Source organism: Molothrus ater, chromosome 15, assembly GCF_012460135.2.
Source record: "Molothrus ater isolate BHLD 08-10-18 breed brown headed cowbird chromosome 15, BPBGC_Mater_1.1, whole genome shotgun sequence".
Lineage (NCBI taxonomy): Eukaryota > Metazoa > Chordata > Aves > Passeriformes > Icteridae > Molothrus > Molothrus ater.
Window position 1 is genome coordinate 13,693,908 of NC_050492.2, and position 22,734 is coordinate 13,716,641.

The 22,734-nt window shown below is 42.4% G+C and overlaps 1 protein-coding gene across 1 annotated transcript in view; it reads left to right on the top strand.

The window, feature by feature from the left end:
• SGCD (sarcoglycan delta) overlaps nt 1–22,734 on the top strand; it is a 306,777-nt gene that overhangs the window by 218,604 nt on the left and 65,439 nt on the right. Inside the window, exon 4 of the mRNA XM_036392009.2 lies at nt 12,876–12,977. Coding sequence (XP_036247902.1) covers nt 12,876–12,977 — 102 coding nt within the window. The remainder of the gene's footprint in view (nt 1–12,875; nt 12,978–22,734) is intronic.

The window sequence follows — 22,734 nt, forward strand, 5'->3', positions numbered from 1 at the left end:
TAAGATCCAGCAGAAAAAAGATACATTGAAAATTAGATACTATGCAGGCAAAGAAATTCTTTTTGATGATACAGCAAAGAGGAGGTCAGTTCATCCAGTGTAAATGAGAAACTGCTGCAAGATTCCTCTGAAAGGCTGGTGCACCCACAGGCTGGGCTTGTTTCTTCAGTGATGGCTGCATTTGCTCTTCATGACCTGTGTTAATTAAAATGTGATTTCACTGGAAATGGCCAGCAGGTAATGAGAGGGTGGCAGTGGCCCTGCAGGAAATGCAACAGGGCAAATGCATGTGGGTAAGTTTGTGGTGTTGTGCAGTGCAGTTCTGTGTGGGTGCCACGAGGTCGCTTTTCCAGACCTCAGTGGAGGGCGGCACTGATGGAGTTCCTGGTGCCTCAGCAGCTGCTGCACCCTGGGGTGTCTGGGGGGCTCTGGGCAGGGCCAGGTGTGTGACCCATTGGGCTGGCAGGGGCACTGGGCTGCAGCATCCAGTGCCAGCTGCCCAAGCCCTTGGGATGTGTCCAGGTTCATCCTGGAGAGCCTGAGAGCCCCGTGTGGCCATGGGGAGCGTGTGCCTGTGGTCCCTGCGAGAGCCATCTCTCCATTCCACACCTCTGCAGAGCTTCCCTGTCCATTCCAGCTGGAAGGGTCCATCCAGAAGTCCAGAAGTCCTCTTGATCCATGAATTATGGTTGGGAAAAAAAAATCTCTTAGCAGTGTCCTCTTTCATGTCACAGTAAACAAAATCATTCAGAGGTGGCAAAGTTCTGTTGAAGGGGGCCTTGGGTTCTCTTTGGGACTTGAACCTGTTCAAAAATTGAAAAGGCAAAGGCTCCGATTTAAGTCCTGCTATAAATTAACACAATTAATGTGTTTCATTTCAGCTACCTGCACATCATTCAGGGAGCTGTCTTGAAAGAGACAAATTAATTACTAATAAGAATTCTATACCCTGCTATTTTCTCTATTTACTGATGTTACTTTCCAACGCTTTTCCAGAAATACTCAGTCTGATATTTAACAAGTGAAGCTATTATTATCTTAAATTACATAAGATTTTCTTCCCTCGTGGTTGTGATAGAGGATGAAAGTAAAAAAAAAAAAAAAAAACCCTTTAGCAGGACTTTAACAAATTCACTGCAGAATTTCATAGTGGATATGGAAGAGTTGAACAAGCTGAGACAAAAAATATTGAGATCAGAGAAATGCTGAATGAGGGAGGCTTTGAGTCAGAGATTATATTTTTGGCTTTGCATAGCCTCACTGTAAATTTCAATATTTCTATGAAATATTTGCCCTAGACACATCAATAAGCTTTGAAAGTACAGGTTGTTAATGAGTTGCAGCTGAATCCCAATTTTCTTTCTGTTTATTTTTTTTGAGTAGTAGAAATACTCCCTGTGTCTATATAATTAGTGTTTTCATGTTTGTTTTCCTTCGGTGGAGTCTGCCTTTTGAGATACTCCTTTGGTTCTTTCATCATTTCACAAAAATTAAAATTCTGCCCAAAATAACTCAAACTGTCCTTAAGTTATATGCAAAGGATTCTCAGCTCCAAAACAGGTCTTTTCAAGCTTATTCTTAAAAAAAGTCTTTCAAGTTACAAAGGCTTCCACTGCCATTTATAAGAACAGTGGGCTTTTTTGGGGTTTTTTTAATACTTTATTTTGAAAAGGATGCTGTTGACCATGAGGAAATACTTAAATAATCTTTTCATTGAATAGAAATACCCTGTATTTAAGCAATGTCTTTCATTTTTAAGAAATCCTAGGACTTCTGACAAAGACATTTTGACCCACAGCATTTGCTGCTTGCATTTGATACCAAATGTTGGGAATAAACATTATGACATAATCTCTAAGCATTAGATGAATAAACATGGTTTTCTCAGGAACGTCTCCTACAGCCTACAGCAACTTAGAGCACTAATTAAAGTGAGAAATTTTTGTCAATCATTTCATAATTTAGAAATTGTTTGGTAAAGCAGAAAGCATCCCATAGGAATGCATTCTGGTGAGCTGGTCCCATTCCCCATGTTAGATATTTATTCCCCATTTTTTATATGTTTTGAGGATTTCCTAGAGATATGCCGTGTTTTGCACTGGTTGCCTAGATTGCTTATGCCTTTAAGACCTCACCAATAACTAAAAGGAAAAAATCAGATTTTTTTAAATAAACCCTGAGTGAGAAAAGAGCAGTGATATGTAGCCATAGCCATAGCTATGACCTGTACATTTTTAACAGTGTCGACAAAGACAGTCTGGAAAGAACCAATTAGAATAATTAACATTTGCACTAGTACTTCTGCCTTGGTAACAAGTCACTGACCACATTTAGCACAGTTACTCTAATTAATAGTCCCATTCACAAAAGATATTTATAGGTGCATTTTTTTACCCAAGGAAGTAAGGACTTCACAAGGTATCCGACAGCTGGCATTGAGTAATACATGCAAAAGCATATCCCCTGTAATCCATCTCAATTCCTTGTTTATTACCTTTGCAGCTTTCTAGCACTTTTGTCAATAAGATATTGCTTCCAGCAGTTCAACTTTATTCTTACATTAATATCCCAAATTTATCATGGGGTTCTAAATTTCCTCTGGTCACCAAAATGTCCCATTGAGCCATTTAAGCTCCTGGAAACTCCGTTCTCTATTGGCAGCCTGGGAAAAATATTTTTTGCCCTCTTTCCCTGAGTGTTTTGAGATTAAATTCACTAACATTGTCAAGTTAGGTCAGCGAGGAAAGCCGAAACAAGAGAGAAAAATGTTTTTGAGGATTTAGGGGGATTCAGGGCAGGGGAGGAGGGGACAGAGGTGCAGAGCTCCAACTCCGCTGTCACAGCCGTGTCCTGGGCAGAGCTGCAGATGTGCAGAGAGGGACTGAAGTGCTCACCAAAGGACAGCTAAAGGCAAACACAAGTGTCAGCCTCTGTGCTTTTTGTTCTTTTAACAGATAAAAGTTCCTTCTCCAGCAGTTTTGGTCCCTCACCAAGTGCAGCGGTGTTGATGAATGTGTCCTTATTCCCCAGAGGTCCTTCTTCTTGGAAAGGAATATCTTATTCAGTAACAAGCACAGGCTGCCAAAAGAGCCAAAAAGCTGTAAGAAAAGTCCAGGTTACCCTCAGAGCCCTGACTGGAACATGATGGAGAGCTGAGTTGCCTCTTGCTGCCTCTGAGGCCAGCCCCAGTCTGCCTGCAGAGAGCTGTGTGGGGGAGCATGGCAGTGACCTCCAGCCAGCAGCACTGGCTGACCAAAAACATTTCACCAAGTCCATTATTTTAATGTTAATTTAACATTTTTTACCTTAGCCTGATGCTGTCTCCCATCTCCCTGCCTGCAAGCCTGCCAAGCACTGGGGCTGCCCCGTGGGACTGGGCTGTAAGGGCTGCATCCTCCTCCCGTGCTGCTTTGTTTATTTTCTTTGCAGAGGTCCCAGGGAGCATAACCAGGGGCTTCTGCCAAAGCTTGCAGACACCCAGTGGGGAATAGAGCATGTTGAAATTGCTGGCATCACGTGCTCTGCTCACCCTTGCTCATTCTGCCAGGCTGGAGGGGAGGGAGCATCACTTCTGACTCATGAGGGTGTTGCTGCCAGACTGTGCCCAGGAGCAGCATTTGGGCTGCAGGAATGTTCAAAGGCTCTTTGTGATAAAGGAAATCCAGATCTGAAACACTTAACATTTATTTCGAAAGATTTTGTGATTTAAATAATCTCGGTTCTGCTGGAAAGGGTTTTTAAAGCTGAGGTGAGGTTTCATGCAGTGGGTAAATTAATAATTATGCAGGTTGTGAGTCACTGCATCTGTTTCTCCTGGTGTGATGTTTCAAAAAGGAGCAGAATAAGGAGGAAATGCTAATATCCCCAAAGAAGACATATTTTGCAAGAAAGGGGCACACAGAACTGTGCTCTCTAAAGGCCAAAGCACAGTGAGAGCAATCACTTCCCTGTGGCTTTAAAACCCTCTGTTTAAAAAAAGTATTTTAAAAAGCTGCTGTCTCTTGCTCTGTTGCCACTTGCTGATGCCAGCTGTATATTTTTGCATGTGATTTTTGGCTATTTCAGGTAACCACCTGACTTTCATACACATAATATTGTACTCCTGAATTCCAACAGAATCTCCTGGCATCTGGTAAAAATCCCCCATGACTCAGTAAGCACCCACTCAATAAATAATTTGAAATGAAAAGCATCCCACCCATGAGTTCTGGATTAAAAAAGAAAAAAAAAACTTTATTGCCTTTATTTTCCTCAGAAAGTAAACAGTGAGGAAATTATCTCACTGTTGCTTTGCAAATGTATAATTTACCATGATGATAATTTTGGGTATAGCATCAGGAAGTGCCGTCTTGCTGGAGGATTCTGGATTTGGGTTGATGGCCAGCAAGTTCCTAGTTCCTTTGCTGTTTAATCAACATTGATTTTAGTCTAGCAAACACTTCTGCATGTGCATTAGAAAGCTGTGAAGAAGACAAGGGGCTTTAAGCATAATGCACCTTCTGGCAAGGAGGCAGAGGGATGCAAACTGCAGGGAGATGAGACAGGAGCTGGAGTCTGAGTTACTGGCATTTGAAAGTTGCCAGAATTAACCTGTTGTTTCTCTTGAGCAGGGTATTTATGGTTTCTCTGCTGCAGCACTGTCACACAACAGGGTGTGAGAGACAAACCATGGCTGTGCTTCCCTTGGCAGTTTTCTCATTGGTGGATACCTGACTTCGTGCCTCAGTTTCCCCTTTGAGGGGAACCTGGTCTAGGGGGGGTTGAAATGAGAGGATCTTTAGGATCCCTTCCAACCCAAACCATTATTTATTTCATCAGTGATTTCCTCCTTCTGCTCCATGGCCAGGTAGCAGGAGGCTGTAAATTGATGGAGCAATTTGAAATCAATATCTGCACTCCATGGATCAGATCTCATTCTTTGCCCTCCATTCCTGGTGGTCAGGGGCCCTAAACATACTCATATATTTTCCTCTATGAATAATTATTTACTGGCAATTGTACAAAAAGCAATATCCTTATTTCAGCCTCTCTGGGAGCAGCACTTTCAGTTCCCTCATTTCTTTGCCATACCCAGAGCCTCTCTTGCTAAAAAAAATGTCATAGACACCCTGTAGATAACTCTGGAAGACAGTTTAAATTATTTTTCTGCATATTCTGATAGTGAAAGAGCAAAATAATATATTTTCTGTGACAAATAATAGCTATAAAAATTCATTGGTGGTTCTTTGGTCATGAGGGCAGTTTCTTAACCATGGGACTATGGACTCCTCTTAAAAAAGAGAATTTGATTTTAAAGGAAATTTCCTTTACCTACCTGTGTAAATAAATTGAATGTGCTCTATCTCCTATCTCTTATTGAAAGTAGGAGACTTGATTAAAAAAAATGATTAAGATAATCCCTGGAGTCACTCTATGTGGATATAGTTGGAATCACATTTTTAAAATACACTTTATTTCATGATATCTGCTTATTGACTGGCAACCTGTTAGTTTTCTTTTTAAATCCTGTTGCACTTTGAATGCACTTTGCACTGAGCTCCAGGTTTATTGCACAAATCTGAAGAAATCCAGAAAAGACTCCTAAGTCACCTTAGAGGGTGACTTCACCCACAGCACTGGGTAAGAAGCACTTCCAGGGAGTGATTTGGGCTCTAGATGGACCCTTTTGCCCTTTCCTCTGCCCTGACTGCAGAGGTAGCACAGGTTGATTATGTGCAGTGCAGGCTCATCAGTTAAATTCCTGATACTGGCTGACTGGGTGGGTCAGAATTTATTAATTAAGGTGCACTGAAAATATTCCTCCCTGCCCACCCTGCTTTCTCCTGGCTTCTGGAAACAGAGGAGGTAATAGTGGAGTAAATGAAACAACTGAAAACACACATTCACATCACGACTGCCCCGTTTGGAGGCTGGGGCTGCCATGGCAGGGAGTTTCTCACACAGGGGTGGGGTTGGGAAGGTCAGTGCAGCTCCAGTCAGTGTCCCCAGAGCCTGTAAATCCATCTGCTGGGATGGGGCCATCACATGTGCCCTGGGGATGGGACCTGGGAGAGTGGTCACAGCCCTGCTGGGTCTCCTCCCCTGTGCTTTGAGCTCTCTTGGGTGCTGCTGTGAGTTTTGGATGGGATTAAACCACAGCATTTTTGCATGGGCCTCATTTCTTTGCCCAGACCTGGTGCTATGCTCTGATTAATGCCCCTGAGTTGTTTTGGCATGTTCACCTCAGACAAAAATGACCCAATAATTGTCCCCATTTCTGAGAGCTCTCCTTCAGACACACCACAGCAGAGCTGCTGCTGCTTTCCCTCTCACACTGTCAGCTTGGTAGGGGGAACTGCTAAATGCTGTATTAGTCAGAAAAACCTTACTTCAGAGTGTAAGGACAGAACACAATAGGGATCCACTAAGAGAAAGGGAAAAAAAAAAAATTCCTTCTTCTCTCTGGAAACTTCTTCCAGCACTATAAAGATGATGAGTCCAATCAGCCTTGGTGTAACTTGGAGCAGCAATGCCACAGAGGACTTTGTGTCCAAGATCTTTATAGTCTGAAAAAAAAGAAGTGTTTGTTCTATTCTTCATTTGGTGATTGACAGATTAGCATAGTTAAGGAGCATTAGGCCATAATTTGTAAGAACTCTTTCTGCACCCTCTGCATCAGTGGGTTTCTGTGCTGATTTTATTATTAAATCACTGCATTAGAAGACTCCTTGTTCCTACGAGTATAAAAATCTTTTTCTCCCACTTCTGAGTGAGCACAAATTTGTGCAGGATGGGACTTTTCCCTTTTAGTTAGCATAATTATGGTAATGAGCTGGACTAAAAAAGATGGAGAATTCCAGGGACACATTTGGAATGTATGTTGATGGTAAGATGTGAAACCTTACTGTTTGTCTTGGAGAAAAAAAGCAGAAAAGAGCTCAAGAGAGCGTGGCTCGTTTTGTACTGCTGCAGTGCCAAAGTGCTCTGTAACAAGGAGTTGGAGGGGTGAAAGCCAAGTTTCCATCTTTTCCCTGCTGTACCAGTGCAAAAGGAAATTATAACCCTAGAGGGAAATTGTGCATATGATGGTTGAGTTGTAGGAACAGTGCTGGGATTCATAATCATTTCTCCAGAAGGTCTGCTAATCTTTTTCACTGCAAAATGTACTCTCAGATGGGGTGGCTTAATTCATTGAAATCCTGCTTTTGTGGTGCCACACCTGACCATACTTTGAATAAATTCACTTTGCTTTGGAAAGAAATACCTCCTGCCTAGAGTAATTCCAGCACTATGCAGTAAATCCAGAGCTGAGCTTTCTTCAGCTCTGGCTGAAGGATTTGTTTAGAAATTGTTCCAACACTAGTTTGGAATTGTTTCAAGGGGTGAGATTTAGTTGCTTTGCTTGGTTGTAACTTACTTGAAACAGTAATTGGAAAACCACATTTGAGCCTGTTCTTCCTGTTCATTAAGACTTTTCTCCTGAACTTCCACTAAAGCAAATTTATCAAATTTATTTATTTATTTTCCCTTGCACATGAGCTTCATGGGGCTCTCTGAGTATCTTTTGTCATGAGTGGTGTTGGCTCTGGGGAGCACCTGGACAGTGTGGAAGGAGCAGACACAGGAGAAGGGTGCTGTGGGGATGTGCACATGGGAATCATCCCTAATGCCCTCCCTAATCATGTGAGCCTGATGGGAATGAAGCCAAGGTGTTCTGCATCAAATCTCATTGCTGTGCCTGGGATGTCCCCTCAGTTCTTGTGCTCTTCTTGTTGTTTTCTGCCTCTGTTTCTGCAGTCATGCAGAGGAGCTCACAAAACCAGGAGTTACCATTGGAAAGGAAGGGCTCTGAGCTTTGCAAGGGCTTTGTTTGGGCTGAGTTTTACATTGACCATCCTGGTGTGCAGGCAGTTCCCTCTGCTTGCTCAAAATTCCTTCACAAGCTCAAAAACCATTTGGATTTTTTGTAGCTGTCACAAATAACTTCATACCCACAGAAGGAGCTGAAAGTGCCTACACAGCTCACACTCCTTCAACATCAGCTTGCAGAGGTCTTTTTCCAGTGGGTGACTCCCACAGCTGGTCTGTGTTCATTCCAATCCCTGTCTCCCGTGACTGATGCCTGCAGCACCAGGGATCATTTAGAGCTGTCACCTCACAGGCTGCCAGGAGGTTCTGGATGGAGCCTTCTGCAGGGAGCACTGAGTTAGCTGATTGCTGGACCAAGCTGTATAACCAGATTTAATTTTATAGAACTGGTGCTGCTGCTGGGTAGCTTCCATAGGAAAATATTGCAGCTGATCCACAGCTGGATACTGGGATCCTTATTAACATGATGAATTAGCTGAAAAAATGAGGAGAAGGAGGGAGGGCAGATGCAATTGGAACAGGTTTGAGGCTGTGAAGAACTGGCAATGATGTGTTTTGTACCTGGAATCTGGAAACATTTAATATCAAGTCAGAGAGAAAAGGACAGTACAGATATCTTCCCAGGAGGAGAAAAAAAAAAAAGAGGTCACTTGCCTTTGCTGAGGGTTTTTTCCTAACTTTGGATGTATTGAGCTGTGTAATAACTTGCACATATCTGGAAGCAATGCAGAGCACAGCAATCAATAATACAAGCAACAATAATCAGGTGTTTCAGCCATCTGACACAAGCAGTCTCCAAAGATAATTCTCTCCCACAGGACATTGCTGAACATAACTTCAGTTTATTCCTAGCAAAAAAAAATTAATGCTTACCTGCTGTGCAGAGACAAACCTTGCCAACCATTCTCCTCCTGAAAACTGGAAAGGGATGGAGGTGCAGGGAAAACCAGTGGGAAACAACCACTGGAGCTGGTGGTGGCCAGCAGAGCTGGAGCAACCTGTCACCCATCACCAGCGTCCTTAAAATCCTTAGAAAGACCTCAATAAACAGGAAATTTGTTCAGCAATGCCGGGAGAACAGAGGGGAGCACAGAAGAGTTTGAGGCTGCATTTTGTGTTTGTAAAGGACAAGGGATCCTGGCCCAAGGGACACAATGAATGTGTGTCACTGTCACCTTGGCTCTTGAGTAGGTTAAGCTGCAGCATGAGCCCAGCCTGGTCTCATAAAGCTGCCCATGAATGAGAGAGCACTGAAAATTGCCCCTGCCCCTGTGGAAGCAATCCAGATCAGTGCAGCCAGAACCAGTTCCAGGTAGTTATTGTGGTTAGAGAAAAGTTTGGGTTGGGAGGGACCTTGAAAACCATTGTGTTCCTCCCCCTGCCATGGGCAGGGACACCTCCCACTACCCCAGGTGGCTCCAAGCCTTGTCCAACCTGGCCTTGGGCACTTGCAGGAATGGGGCAGCCCCAGCTCCTCTGGGCACCCTGTGACAGGGCCTCAGCATTCTCTCTCTCAGGGAAGAATTTCTTTCTAATATCTCATCTAAACCTGCTCTCAGTTTTAAGCCTTTCAGCACAGCAGTTACATGTCTCTGGTTAGGGTGGTTGTTTTTTTCTTATTCTGTTAGCTGGATCTTCCTGCTACCACCAGCCTTGCAATTAAAAAAAGTAAAATTAAAGTAACCCAAACTGGTAAAAAGTAAAACAAATATAAACTGGACTTTAGCCATTTGTGTGGCCACATTGCCAAGCACAGGCAGAGAGGAGCTTTGGTGATCAGACACCATCAATGCTGAACTCTTCCCCTAACAGTAACACCATCATTCATAATTGGCTGTAAAAATGAGATGCTTCTCAAGCTACTAAAATCCAAAATTCCTTTCTCATTCAGCATCACCAAAATGACATTTATGTTATTCAGGATTGCTATCCCCTTTCAACCCAGAGCAGTCAGCAATAGCACATAAATTTTTATGCCTGTCCAGTACAAGGCACTGCATAAAAAGAGAGAGGGCATAAATGATGTAATTGATGTGAGAGTTTTTGCCATGCCCTCCCAAAAAGCAGAAATATTCACTGCAGGTGGTGAAGGAGGAACTCTGTGCCTCCTGTTTGGAGCTTGCCTCCTGGGAGCTCCCACAAACCAGGCTTGTGCCTGCACTACAAAGTCATTCACTCTGCTGAAGAGTCTATTAGTAAAAAGGAGAGAAACAATGATTTTCAGATGGCAAAGTATGAAATAATCAATACTTCTCCTTATTCACAAGCAGAAGAGTGGCAGATAAGGATATATACGAGTCACAGATACAATGTTTAATAAAACATCTTGGTCTTTGTCACTCTAGGCAGTTTTCTGCCACATTTTATAGGTCACAGTCCATGAAATTTCATAGGAACTTTCATATCTATTCTCTGTAGCAGAATATGACATTTATTTGTTATTAAACCATATAATTTAGGGAGGATGAAGACACTTTATCCAAAACAACATGTGAAGTAATCTTTCCAACAATGATTTCTCTCCAATGTATCTGTATTTTGGGACCTCTGTGTAATCCTGTGAGCTTCTTATTTTTTTTAAATGGGAAATAATAGAGGAATATAATTTTATAGTGATTGTATGATAAGAGGCCAAGATATTTGTTAAACTCAGGGCACAACCTTTGCTTTTTTTTCACCTGCTGAGCCAGACTGTCACCACAAAAACCTGTCAGCTTTAATCATGAGACACATGAGCAGTGGGGAGGTAATGGTGGTAAGTCAGTGCCTAGCACTGATCCACTCACTAACACCCACAAGGCAAGAGAGGATTTGTGGTGGGCACAGCTTTTATTGCTTCTGGCAGATGCAGGAGGAGCGAAAGGTGAATGTGGAGTGGAGGTTGAGAAGGAGCTAAGATTGAGAAAAAAGCATGGGGAAATGCCTCTTTCTCTCCAATCCAGTGGGTTTGTAAGAGGATTCACCAACTTTGATTAATCAAATGTGTCCTTGATGTTTTGGTTGTAGCACATTGTCCCATAGGACTGATACCTCTTTTGGGGTGTGTAGAACCTGCTGGCTGTCAGCTAAACTCCCCTTATGTACATTTTTTATATGTAAAAATCTTTTGGACCACACTTGGGAGACCGAGGGTGAAGGAGAGAAAGAGAAACACACAAGAGAAGAGCGGAGTGGGATTCTGGTCTGTGTCATTACAACAGAACAGGGTTGTGAGTCATGGAAATTGCTGGTTTGCCACAGCTTCAGCAGTGGCTTGAAAAGTCCCTTTTTATCCCTAGGTCCATGTTCTGGAAAAGTATTTCCCCATTCAGCTGAGGAGCCAGCCCTGGAGGGGTCAGCACTGCATGTCCACACAGCTGGTCCTTCTTGCAGCTGGCTGGGGCACAGAGCAGCTTGCCTGACCTGCAACTTTTCTTATTAAAACCAGAGAACACACTGCTGTGTGAAAGCCCTCAGGGCTTGTAACCTTACTGAGATAATCTATTTTGGGGAAAAAAAAAAAAAATTGTAGAGATTTTTTAGCAGCCCAAACCGTGTGAGGGTCTGTAGATAGCTGTAATAATTCCTGCTCGCTCAAATCGCAAAGCACACTGCTATCAAAATTTAATCTGGGCTTTTTGGTGAATAATCATATTTCACTCATTTTCCTCCATACTGCTGCTTGAGATAAATGAACCCCTTCTGTGCCACCACCAACCCAGAATTCATAGGCCAATATTTTACACCTAGGGCCAACAAATGTGGGGAGTGGCATTTTATGACCCATCTCAGTAGCATTTCCAGCATCTGTCTCTCAAATTTGCTCACAGCCTTGACTTCAAAATGAGATGACAGCGGTCACTTTATCAACCAACATCACCTTTTTTCATGAGACACCAGGATCTGGCAAGAGCAGCCTTAACTTGGCAGGGAACTACCTGGGAATGGCTCTTCTTGGAACAGGAGAACCTCTGGCAGGTGACCAGTGCTCTGCTGAGCCGTGAGACGTCGCTGATTTTCATCCCTCCGCGTTCAGGCCTTTGGCAGCAGTTCATGGAAATGTGTCTGGGTTAGATCTCCTCTCTCTTGGAGAGACACTGATTCCTCATCTGGGGCTGGATGGAGGTGCTCCTGCAGTGGGAGGAAGAGGAAGTAGACAGGTGGGGGTTTCATTTTTGTGGATTGGAAAGCATGCTAGATGTATATCCAAATACACGTGGTTTTCCTGGATTTTCCTGGTCTCCTCTTGATCTTCTTATGCTTTCTACCCAAGTGTATTCCCCTTTCCTATTAAATTCCCAAAACAGCTGCGAGTTAGGCATGGAGGTGCTAGTTTTACTCTCCAATCCTGGTGATTTCAGTCAGTTCTTTGCCAAAAGGTATTCTTCAAACCTTCTTTTTCTCAGAACAAAACAGTTTACCTCAGTCCTTGCAAACTTTGACAATCACCCTGCATCTTGGAAATAATACCTTAAATTTGATGTGGTTTTGATTATAAATGTACCTGTGCAATTTCCTACTCACACTGTTTCTTACAGACCCTTTCTAAGCACTTATAGCCTAAGTGAAGTTAAATCCCTCATCTTAATAAAAGTTAGAAATTTCATGTGTCAGAGGTGAAATATATTTTGGTACAGTTCTCCTCTGTGTGAGTGTGTCTGTACAGATTTTAATCACACATTCTTTACAGGGATTTGCTATGAATGAGCAGGTATATTATTATATTATAAAGGCAGGCAGTGAATATTACAGTGAATAGTTTCCTGTTAACACAGAGCATCACTGCCTCTCTGTGAGTAGAGAATGACTTGGCTTAAAGGAATGTCTTTCATCTGTGTAAATGGTTTACTGGGGGGCATTGCAGATAGTTCTGAATAGAATTTTTTTTTTCCACAGAAACTGAGCTACAAGGATAACACAAGTAATTGCATTCTCTAGTGCCTCCCAGTGCTATACATGTTATCTTCAATGGGAAAAATCAGCTACTGCAGCCTGGTGAATTTAGTAATTGTAACTAATAGGGTTGTTTCTTTTTGCCTGTCTTTCAGGATGGAATGGGGAACCTGAGGATCACAGAAAAGGGTCTGAAGCTTGAAGGAGATTCAGAATTCTTGAAACCTCTCTACGCCAAAGAAATCCGATCAAGGCCAGTAAGTTTTTGGGAAAGGAATAAGTTTGTTTCTGTAGCCCTTACAGAAAGAAACCACGGAGGGGCAGGGTGATGTGGCTACTGGATAAATTGCTTTGGCCATTGGCCTCTCTATACAGGTGCAGTTTGGGGAGGGAGGCTTTGAGGGCTTCACCCAGACCCTGCATCCTCTGGGCAGTTCCAAAGTTGACACCCATGGCTCTGGTTTGTGTAAGCCACAGTTAAAACTCTTCCAGGACCTCTGAAGTTTCACACTGTCTTTGCTTTCTTTTGAGGTAAATCCTAAACCCAACTGGAGGAGCTGTTCTTTTTGAGGCAGAGGGATGGCTGGCAGCTCTGAAATCCAGCTCACTTTTAACAGTTACAGCTTTTCTGGATAGCAGAGAGGTGGTGCCTTGGCACAAGGGCCTGATCTCTCGTTCACTAGCACAATGAATATTATGTCCTCAATCCTATTTCATGTTGGTTTCAAAATATGTGTAGTTAAAATTCAGTGCTGCTAAGAGTGACTGCTTGACAAAAGTGGCAAGAATGTTAACTACTGGAAATGAGAAAGAACCCAAGTGTGATTGAAATAACATTTTCATAGCAGCACTTTGTTGGCTGTTGGTGACTTTTGGTCTTTCTAATGCAATCCTGTATGTCCTGAGGAGCTTTAAAATAACTGAAACAATTACAGAGTTTCCAGGATCTGTCAGAAGATATCATCTGTCTTGTTTCCTGATCTAAAGTGTTAATTTGAGTCAGATACCAACCTTCCCTTTTGATAACAATGGCAGATAGCTAATTGAATAAACTTAACATCCTTTTATCTTAGCATTTCACTGCTCTTGTAGAAATTGGAACTTGGAGCATAATGAACAAAACAGCCAATACCATACCCCATTTAATTATTGAAGGTTATAACCTCTGTAAGATGGCTAGGAATTCATTTGAACAAGCATAATCATTCAGGAAGAAAACTTAATAAGAAAACCTTCATATCTATAAATGCTTTCAGCCCTGAATTAAAACAGAACCTGTAAAACCTTCCATGTCATTCACCTTTTAATATAAAATATGTGGGAACCAGGTGCAGCAGTTGGTTTGATAAATAGGCTGACAAATCACTACCTACATTTCTTTTTCTCTAGTTACATTGATGGAAATAACATTTGATTGCTAAGAGAAGTGAGAACTACTTCTTGCTACTGGGGAGTTGACTGTTTTCATATTATCATATTGATCTACATTTTAATACATCAAGGGGTACAAAAGGTGTCCCTTTCCTGGGGCTGTGGGAGTAATTTCCACACACCATTGACAGATTACTGAGTGCCAGGAACAAGAGGTGTAAGGCAGGGCCTGTGTGTGTTCCTTGCTTTATCCCCCACCCAGGATTATTTTTGCTGTTGGCTGGAGGAGGGTGTAGAAGCTCTGATCTGCAGGCTGGGGAGCTGGAGCATCCCTGCTGCCCTCAGTAGATGAGTCCTGCAAACTGTGTTAACCACTAAGTTAACCACATGCACATTGTTCCTCTGACTTTTGCAATAAACCGGAATAGCCTGTGCTGGATTTTAGGTTGCTTGTGGTAAACCTGGATTTATTTTTGGGCTGGGGGCAACAGCAGAGATCTTAGTGCATTCAGACAACTTCTGCTTTCCTGCGTCTTGAAAGCAAATGAAAGGATTGCAGTCAACCAAAGTTTATAGTTACAGAATATTTGAAAATATTGTTAAATAATCAACACTCAGTCTTTTTAAAGAACAGTAGTATGATCCAGTGTTGTCTTGGAGGGAAGTGTGGTAGCAGTTCCTGAACCTGATGAATATTGTTAAAATGAAGTGCCAAACTCAGAGCTCAGTAACAGATGAACATCCATACTAATGCTAGAGTGAACTTCTCTGGGTTTTCAGAAGTGCATAATGCAGCTTTAAATATGTGAAGAGTAACAGAAACAAATATGACAAATAACATAGTAAAGAGCATCCCAGAAATAATCTGACATCTACAATTTTTCATATGCTTAATTAAACAACCTAAGAGTTGTGTACAGTAATAAATAATGGTTTCATATAAACTCCAAAGACTTTTAGATGCTGGTTATTTATAGAAGAATTAATTTTTTTTTTTTAATAAAAACTCAAACAAATTTTAAAAAAAAACTCAACAAATTTAACTTCAGTATTGCTCTGTGTAGTGGGTGAAGGAGCATTGCTGCTGCCTGGAAAGGGCAGGGAAAAATCACTTTTCCTGTAAGTGGCTGCAGCACCATGAGCTCTATGCCCTGGGTTTTCCCACTCTTGTGTCTCCGTGGTGCTGCTCCCCCATGTGCTGCAGAGCTGCACACAGAGCTGGGAAACCCCTGCCCAAAACATCTCCAAAATGGGAATTGTGATTATTCTTGAAATCCTGAATTTGTCACTGGTGCCTCTTCTCTGCTGCATCTCAGGAAGTTTATAATTAAAATTACACACAGACTTACTTTCCTAGGAGCTCTGCCTTCTGTTTTAATGATAGTTTTGGATTTCCACTTGAAAGTAGATTTCTTTTTCATAAATTGACTTGGCTGGAAGGGAAGATCAAGGGTTAGAGAGGGGGAAAAGCCCTCCAATGTCATCCCCAGAGACTGCTGGGTGGGCAGCTCTGAGCTTCTGTAGTTTGTGCCTTAAAGAGCCCTGCTGGGTCCTGCTCCCTTCATCACCTTAACAGGCAGAGGAGCTGCACTGAGATGTGCTTCTCATTCCAGCTGAAATTCCAGATTTTAGCAGGAGGATTGGATGGATGTGGTTTGGTCCCAGGCAGAGAAATCACTGATGTGAACTGACTTCTTAAACCTGCTGCCAGCCAGTTTCTCTCTGCATCTGACACCCCCAAGATTTGCTTTCTTTTTCCCTCACCCCCTCAAGAGTGGCCCCCAAATCCCTTCTGGTTTTATACAGAGAAGAGGATCTCTGTTCCTGCTGTTTTCCATCCTAGTCCTGGCTCAGTAGTACTGGATTTGTAGTATGGATTAGGAACCTGTTTTCAGGCATCAGAGCTTGTAAAAAAATCTAACCTTGCCATTTTACAAGCCAAAAGTTTATCTGGAGGTTAATGAGTGGGTGGGAGCAGTGTTTGCACCTTTGTAGCCTTCTTTTAAAGAAAGGAGATGGATGTGTTCCCTTTTCCCAGAGTGTTCAGAGCATCCTGAACTCCCAGCTGAACATATTGCACACTGAGCAGTGTTTTTGCCTTGCATGGAACATGAGCATCTTGCTGCCTTTAATTAAGAAGATAGCTGGACCATGAAGTATTGCCTGTGTAAATAAAAGTGATTTGTACTTAGTCAAGGAGCTACATTAGGAATTCTCACATTTCTTTACTTGCAGATAAATTATGAAGATTATTAAAAATTGGAAGGGTCATCTATAAACCCATCTGTAGCTCAGCTGCACTGTCACTCTCAAAATGTAGCTGTCTTTCTAACTGTTGTAATTTATTGTGGACTATCGTGTGAACCATCTGCTTGCTTATAAATCAGACCAACTTTGACTGAAAGTTGTACCCAGCAGTAGAAATCGTTAATTTTATGTCCTGGAAAGTAGTGGCAACAGTTTAGGGGACTTCAGTCTTCATTGCCTTAATTGGAATAGAAATTTAAAACTGGAAATTTTCCTGCCTGTGTTGAGATGAGCTGCTAAGAAGCAAGTTGCTTGCAATTTAGAGTTAGCCCAGATTTAGCTTGCTTAGTGCAGTCGGGGTGTTCTGAAGCCTGGCACATCCAGGTCTGTAAGGGGCAAGACAAAGAAGAAGCTGTGTGCATTTTCCATCCAGATAACAACAGAAATAAAATCCTGTGCTGTGATTACACAGGAAAATCCAGTGAATTACTTCTCTCAGGAGCTGTCTGACAACCAATGAGATGATAATCTCAGTTTCAGGAAGCAGAGAAAAACATTGCCATGATAGGATTAGGATGGGTTTGCCCTTTCAGTGTTTGTTCCAAGTGCATAGATAGGAAAGAAAAATAAACTCAGTTTGCAAATGTTTACACCTGGGCTTTATTTTTCTTACACTGAACACTTTTAAAGAGAAGAATATGGATTTGCCTGAGAACTTTGACTGCTTCAGTAAAAAGCACTTGACCTCCCTTAAGCTCTCATTCAGACTCTCCTATTGATGGGTCTGGGAACAGAGAATTCAATGTGGGCACCAAACTTTCTACCTGGGAGAGCCCCAAGCTCTGCTGTTCCACAGGCATAAGGGGTGGCAAAATTCTCTAAACAGATTTTGAGGAGATTTTCAGGTGTCTTTATAAAGAGATCTCCTAGTGTATGTAGCTGGCTTCATGTTGAAGGTCTGCTTCTGGTTATTTTTAATCAGCTAAAAAAAATAGATGAAAAACCCAATACATCAAAGAAAAAAGAGGCAAAGGACTGTGTCTTTTTATTATTTTCCTTTTTTGGGGGATGCTAGAGGTCCCTGTGCCACTCAGTGTGGCAGGGAGTGTCTGTGAGAGCATCCTGCTTGCTCAGGTTGTTGGACCAAACCTGCCCTCATTTGAAGCCATGCAAAACAAGTGGTGACTCCAGTGGAAGGAGGGCTGGGGCTGTCACTAACACTTGGCTGGGATTCTGCAGGGGCATCTGTTTGGCCTGAAAAATTCCCAGTTGTGAATTAGGGCTGATAACTGCTATTCCCTTTACTGGTGTTTAGTAAGTTCTTATCAGAATAAAAGCTAGACCTACAAGTGCCTAAAATACGTTTCTCTGTCCTTTGCATTCTCCCCAGCCAGTATTTGAATGATAAAAATTGTAAAGGAAGCTTTTAAGGGTGATAAATAATTATTTTGCCAATGTACTCATCTCACTATGTTCAGTTCTGGAATAAGAGTGCTATAATTTAAAAGCACTTCTGTAATGGCTGTATTCTTTGGTATTATTTGCTCTGCAGGTTTACCTGCCTTCAAGCTAAAAATACTGACTGCAAAACAATAAACCATGTATTTGGATTAAACAGTGACATGTCCCCACAGTGGGGCATACCTGCCTTGTAGCCATAAATACATATTTATAAGCAATATAACATACTAATTTGGATAAAAAGAGAATGCAGATGGCAAGATAATTGCAACTTTGTATGAGGCTCAAGCTGTGTAGTAGAAATGTAGCTTTTAGATAGATAGCATGAGAGAAGGTTGCAATTTTTGAGGGAGAAGACAAAATAATTCCTTTTCTTCCTTTGTCAAAGTTCACAGAGAAATAAAAGGACGTTGATTTAGTTCCTGGTGATTTGCTCTAGCAAAGTGCTGAAGGGGTTCAGCATGTTCCCTGGAACCTCCACAGGGTGGGAATGAGGAAGGGCAGTTTGTGCCACGGCGCTGCCGTCACTCAGCTGTCCCTGCCTGCTGCCACCAGCCCTGCCCCGCTGCTCCTCCAGCGGTTCTCTGCTCCCTAGGGACTGGTCCTTCAAAGAGAGGGATCCTCCTTGCAGAACGTGGTACATCCCAGCCTGGGGGAGCTCCTGCCAGCTCTGGAGGTGTTGATCTCCTGGCATTGCCTCTGGGGCAGCTCAGCTCCCACTGTAGCTGCAGGAAGAAAAGTCTCCCACCAGCCAAGATCAGCTTCTGCAGCACCTCCTCTGACTGCACCTTCATAGCCTGGTGCCCTTTGGGTGAGTTTTGATTCAGAAGATGAACCAAAAAGAAATAAACAAAAGCTGAACAAAAAGAGCAAGGCTGCTGTGGATGGCACGGCCAAGCTTCTTGCAGCCGTGCCTGGCCTGGCCTGTGCTCCCTGCAGGGTTTGTTAATCATTCCTGGTGGCACCCCTGTGTTACATTCCAATGTTCTCTGGCTGCAGATGTCTCTCAGCTGGGTCACTTGGAGTCTTGCTTGCCCCACAGAGGTCAGAAGAGAGGAGAGCTGGCAGTCAGCAGGGGATGCAGTGAAAGAACAAGTTGCATCATTTTGGCAGAAATGCCCTCACCTGACGTGCAGATATTTTTGCCATCACCATCCAAAGCAGATTTGAGTCTGTGGACAGCAGTAGGCTGTGAGTGCCCAGTGGGATTTATAAAACTGATATTCTCTCCAATAATAAATTTTATTCTGAAGCAGTGAAGTCCAGAGAGCCTACTTGAGTCTGAACCTTGGCTGCCCCAGCGCTCTGGGGGCAGTTAGTGGCTCTGTGATATTTCCAGTGTGCTGAAGAGGTGAAAGTTAAGTAAATTTTACAGCAACTATGAAAATATTTCCCTTTACCTTCATAGTAAAATTGGTGAGAAGTCTTCAGCTTTGAATTTTGCATGGAATTTTGTAGGCTGGCTGAAGGATTATGACAAATAGCATCAGGATTAAATCCTACTGTGCCTGTTCCTGGTTGTTTCTGTAAGGAGCTGCTGTTGTGTGCCCCACATTGAGAGCACAACAGGGAACTGAAGTATCCCACCAGCTTCCAAATCAGAGCATCCCAAAGATGTGCAGGAAAGGAAGCTCTGATGTAAACAAACTTTCAGAAATAACTCCACAAGTTGCATTTCAAAGCAAAATCTCGTGGAGACTGCCTATGGCATTTTAAAGGGGATTTCATTAGATCTTGCTAACTTGTCATAAGATCTCCTAAATGGAAGGGTAATGGCTCATAACATTTGTAAGCTTTTTAATTTCATGCAATATGAGCAGTGTAATCAACACCTACTAAAGCCAATCAGTGGGCTTACCTGCCTCAGGTTTTGTCTGTATTTGCATTTTGGGTACACCTCTGAACTCACCCTGGGAACCAGGTGCTTGTGGTTCCTTACCCTGACATCAGTGGAGGGTTTGTGTCCAGGAAATGTGAAATGATCATGGCAGAAGTATCTGACCCCATAAGGTGCATAAGCATTTTAAACTCAGTGCTTTTCTCGCCTTCTTGTGAGGGAGTTTAGAGTTGATGTGGACAAGTTAACAGCTGTGGAGCTAAACATGAAGGAGACAGAGAATTTTCCAAAGGATCTCTCAATGTATTTTGCTTTTTCCCTTTGACAAGTAAAATTTCTCACTTGAGCTGCTTGTGTGAGGGGAGAGAAACTGTTCAGATCATGAGTTTGTTTTGCTGCTCTGATCCCATTCCCGCCTCCTCTTCATTCTAAACATTTGCAGCTGGACCCTGTGACAGCAAAAACCAGTGATGGGCATCCCAGCTCAAAGTGAGCTCTGTGGGCTCTCAGCTTTTGCATTGAATTTTTTGCCACAATCCCAGAAATTGTTTCTATTTCAGCTGTGAAAAGGAGGACAGTGGGGCACAGGGAACATGAGTGACTCTGGGGGCTGCATTTCTCTCTCTAAAGTGCAAAAGCTTTGAGTTTAAGGACTTACCATGTCTAGACATTGCTGCTGACAATCAGAATCCTGGCTGCTTTGTAGAGGCTGAAGTACAAAAACAACTTGTTAATACTAGAAATAAAAAAGAAATAAAACTTGATGCTGTATGGTAGAGGGAAGATAGAGGAAAATAGAAAGCAGAAACACTGAAAGACAAATAGGAAGATCCAGTTATAAAGAAAAATTATGTTTTCCTCATTTTCCAAGAAGCCTGAAGAGCAGAGCTTTGTATCTTCTTACCACAGGACAGCAAACACTTCTGCAGCCCTTCTGCTGATCAAAACTATTTGGGCAGGAAAGTTCTGTATTTTGTAAGGCAGAAGTTGACAGACAAGCTGTGCTGTCATTAGGAAGTGCAGGCACACAGAACTGGTTTTACAGACAGCTCAGTTCGTGGGTTCTTTGATCTATGACAGGAAAGCAAAGTCAGATTTTCCAGGTTTCAATTACCAGTTACTATAGCTCTTTGTTTTATTTCTAAATAGCAGATGTATTTGGAAAAGGAAGAACACAGGTGAGAACAAGAATTACTTTAAATTTGTTCCTTTTCTTTTAGGACAAATTTGCTGATGGTCTTGTGAAAACTAACTTGCTGCTCTTGAAAGATAAAGTACCATTTCTTTGGCTCTTAAGATCTTCCTGATTGGAACATGCTTACTATAAAAGCACATGCAGTAAAAAGTTGTTCTTGTTGGGGAGTGGTGAAAGAAAGCAGTTTCCATGGTGCCTGGGTTTTTTTTTGGTTTCTTTGTTGTTTCTTTTTTTCTTGATTTACCCCAGGTTTTCAGTATAAAATGTTACATGTCCATTGATTTCCTCCTGATGTGCTGTGATTCTGAGTCCCATGGGATTTTAGGCCTCCTTCCAGCCTGGCCTTAAAATGTTCTGAGGCAGGTTGTATGAAGTACTAGCAGGAGTCTGTTCTTGTTTCCCCTCTGAAACAGAATAACCCATGGAACAAAAAGAAAACTCAAAGTACTTCAGCTCCCAGTATTTCTTCCTTGTTCATCTATCAAGCACAACCATCCTTACATAAAACTGCAGGAGATTCCTCACTTTCAAGCCTTAATTTTTTTGTCTGAGCATGAGTGGAGCTTAAGCCTCCTTGGCTTTTTGCCTTTGCAGCTCTGAGGTTCCCCAGGGAGTATCCAGTGCTGTTGTCATCCCACTTCCCCCAGGAATATCCCTTCTAAGGACAGGGGCACATCTTCCTTTGGAGAACTCTTCTTTATGGTCTACAAGGGAAGGATTTTTTTTACGTTTATTTCAAATTCAGCAGTGATTTGTAAATCCAAGATTTTCACTGTATCTTAGTTGGTGCAGGTTACTTAGTTGGATTCTTGATTTGTAATCTAAACCTAGGCACTTAAAATGGCTTTTGTGATCCAGGCTTTTTATTTTCTCTTTCTTCCAGCTGCAGCTTGATATTCTCCTTCTAGTTCCTTCTTCTCCTTGAGCAAAATAATAAAATTTAGACAAGGGGCTGATTTGTGGTGGGGAATCCAGTGAAGAAAAACGGTGAACATCTGAGTCCTGATTCTGTGCTAAAAACCAGCAGCAGCTGCAAAAGCTGTGGCTCCAGGAATGCGTGGTTACTGATTTGGGGAGAAGCTTTGCTGTTCTCTGAATCATCCTTGTTCCTCTTCCCAGAGCCTGGGAATTATTCTTTTTGATGTGCCAGTGCAAACTGAGCCTTCTTGGATGTGATCTGACAGGACTGCAGCCCAGGGCTGCACAGCTGAAGAGTCAGATGTGGTTTTTTCCAAAGAGAAGCTTTGTAAGACATCAATATTTAAAATCAAAAAAGCAAATAAACTAAAGGCAGTGGGTTGATTGAGGGGAAAAGAGAGGTCACTGTCTGACAGATCAGGCCTTACTCTCCAGAAAGGATTTCAGTTTTCCAGCCAAAAGCCTTTGTCTTTCTTTTGATTATGTTGATTGGTAAAAGTGAACAATTCATTATTTTTTCTTAAAATCCTGGTTTTTTCTAGGTGTGTTTTGCAGGTTAGGAGTGGCCACATCTTTTCATGACCTTAGAGCAGCTGGTATTTCCCTTTAGGCAGAATCACTGTTGTGTCCTACATGCAGGTGAAGCCCCCCAGTGAATGGCCAAATAATCCATAATCCAAGCACACAGTAATTGCTGTGAGAGGTCAGGAGTACCTGCTCAGCTGAAGCTGATTCAGGGTCTTGGTGTCCATGGCTAGAAGGCAATGAGTTGATGAGATGAGTCAAAACAGGGCTCATCTCTTGCTTTCCATGGTTGGGTGTTCAGAGCCTGTATCCTCCTGGTTTTTGCAGAACATCCCTCACTCTTTAAATGAAATAAAGGTCACACAGGGCAGTGGCATGCATGTTGTCACAGCTGGCTTGAGAAGCACCTTTGATTGCAGATCTGCTGCTGCTTCAAGCTATAATATTTTATCTGTGTTCT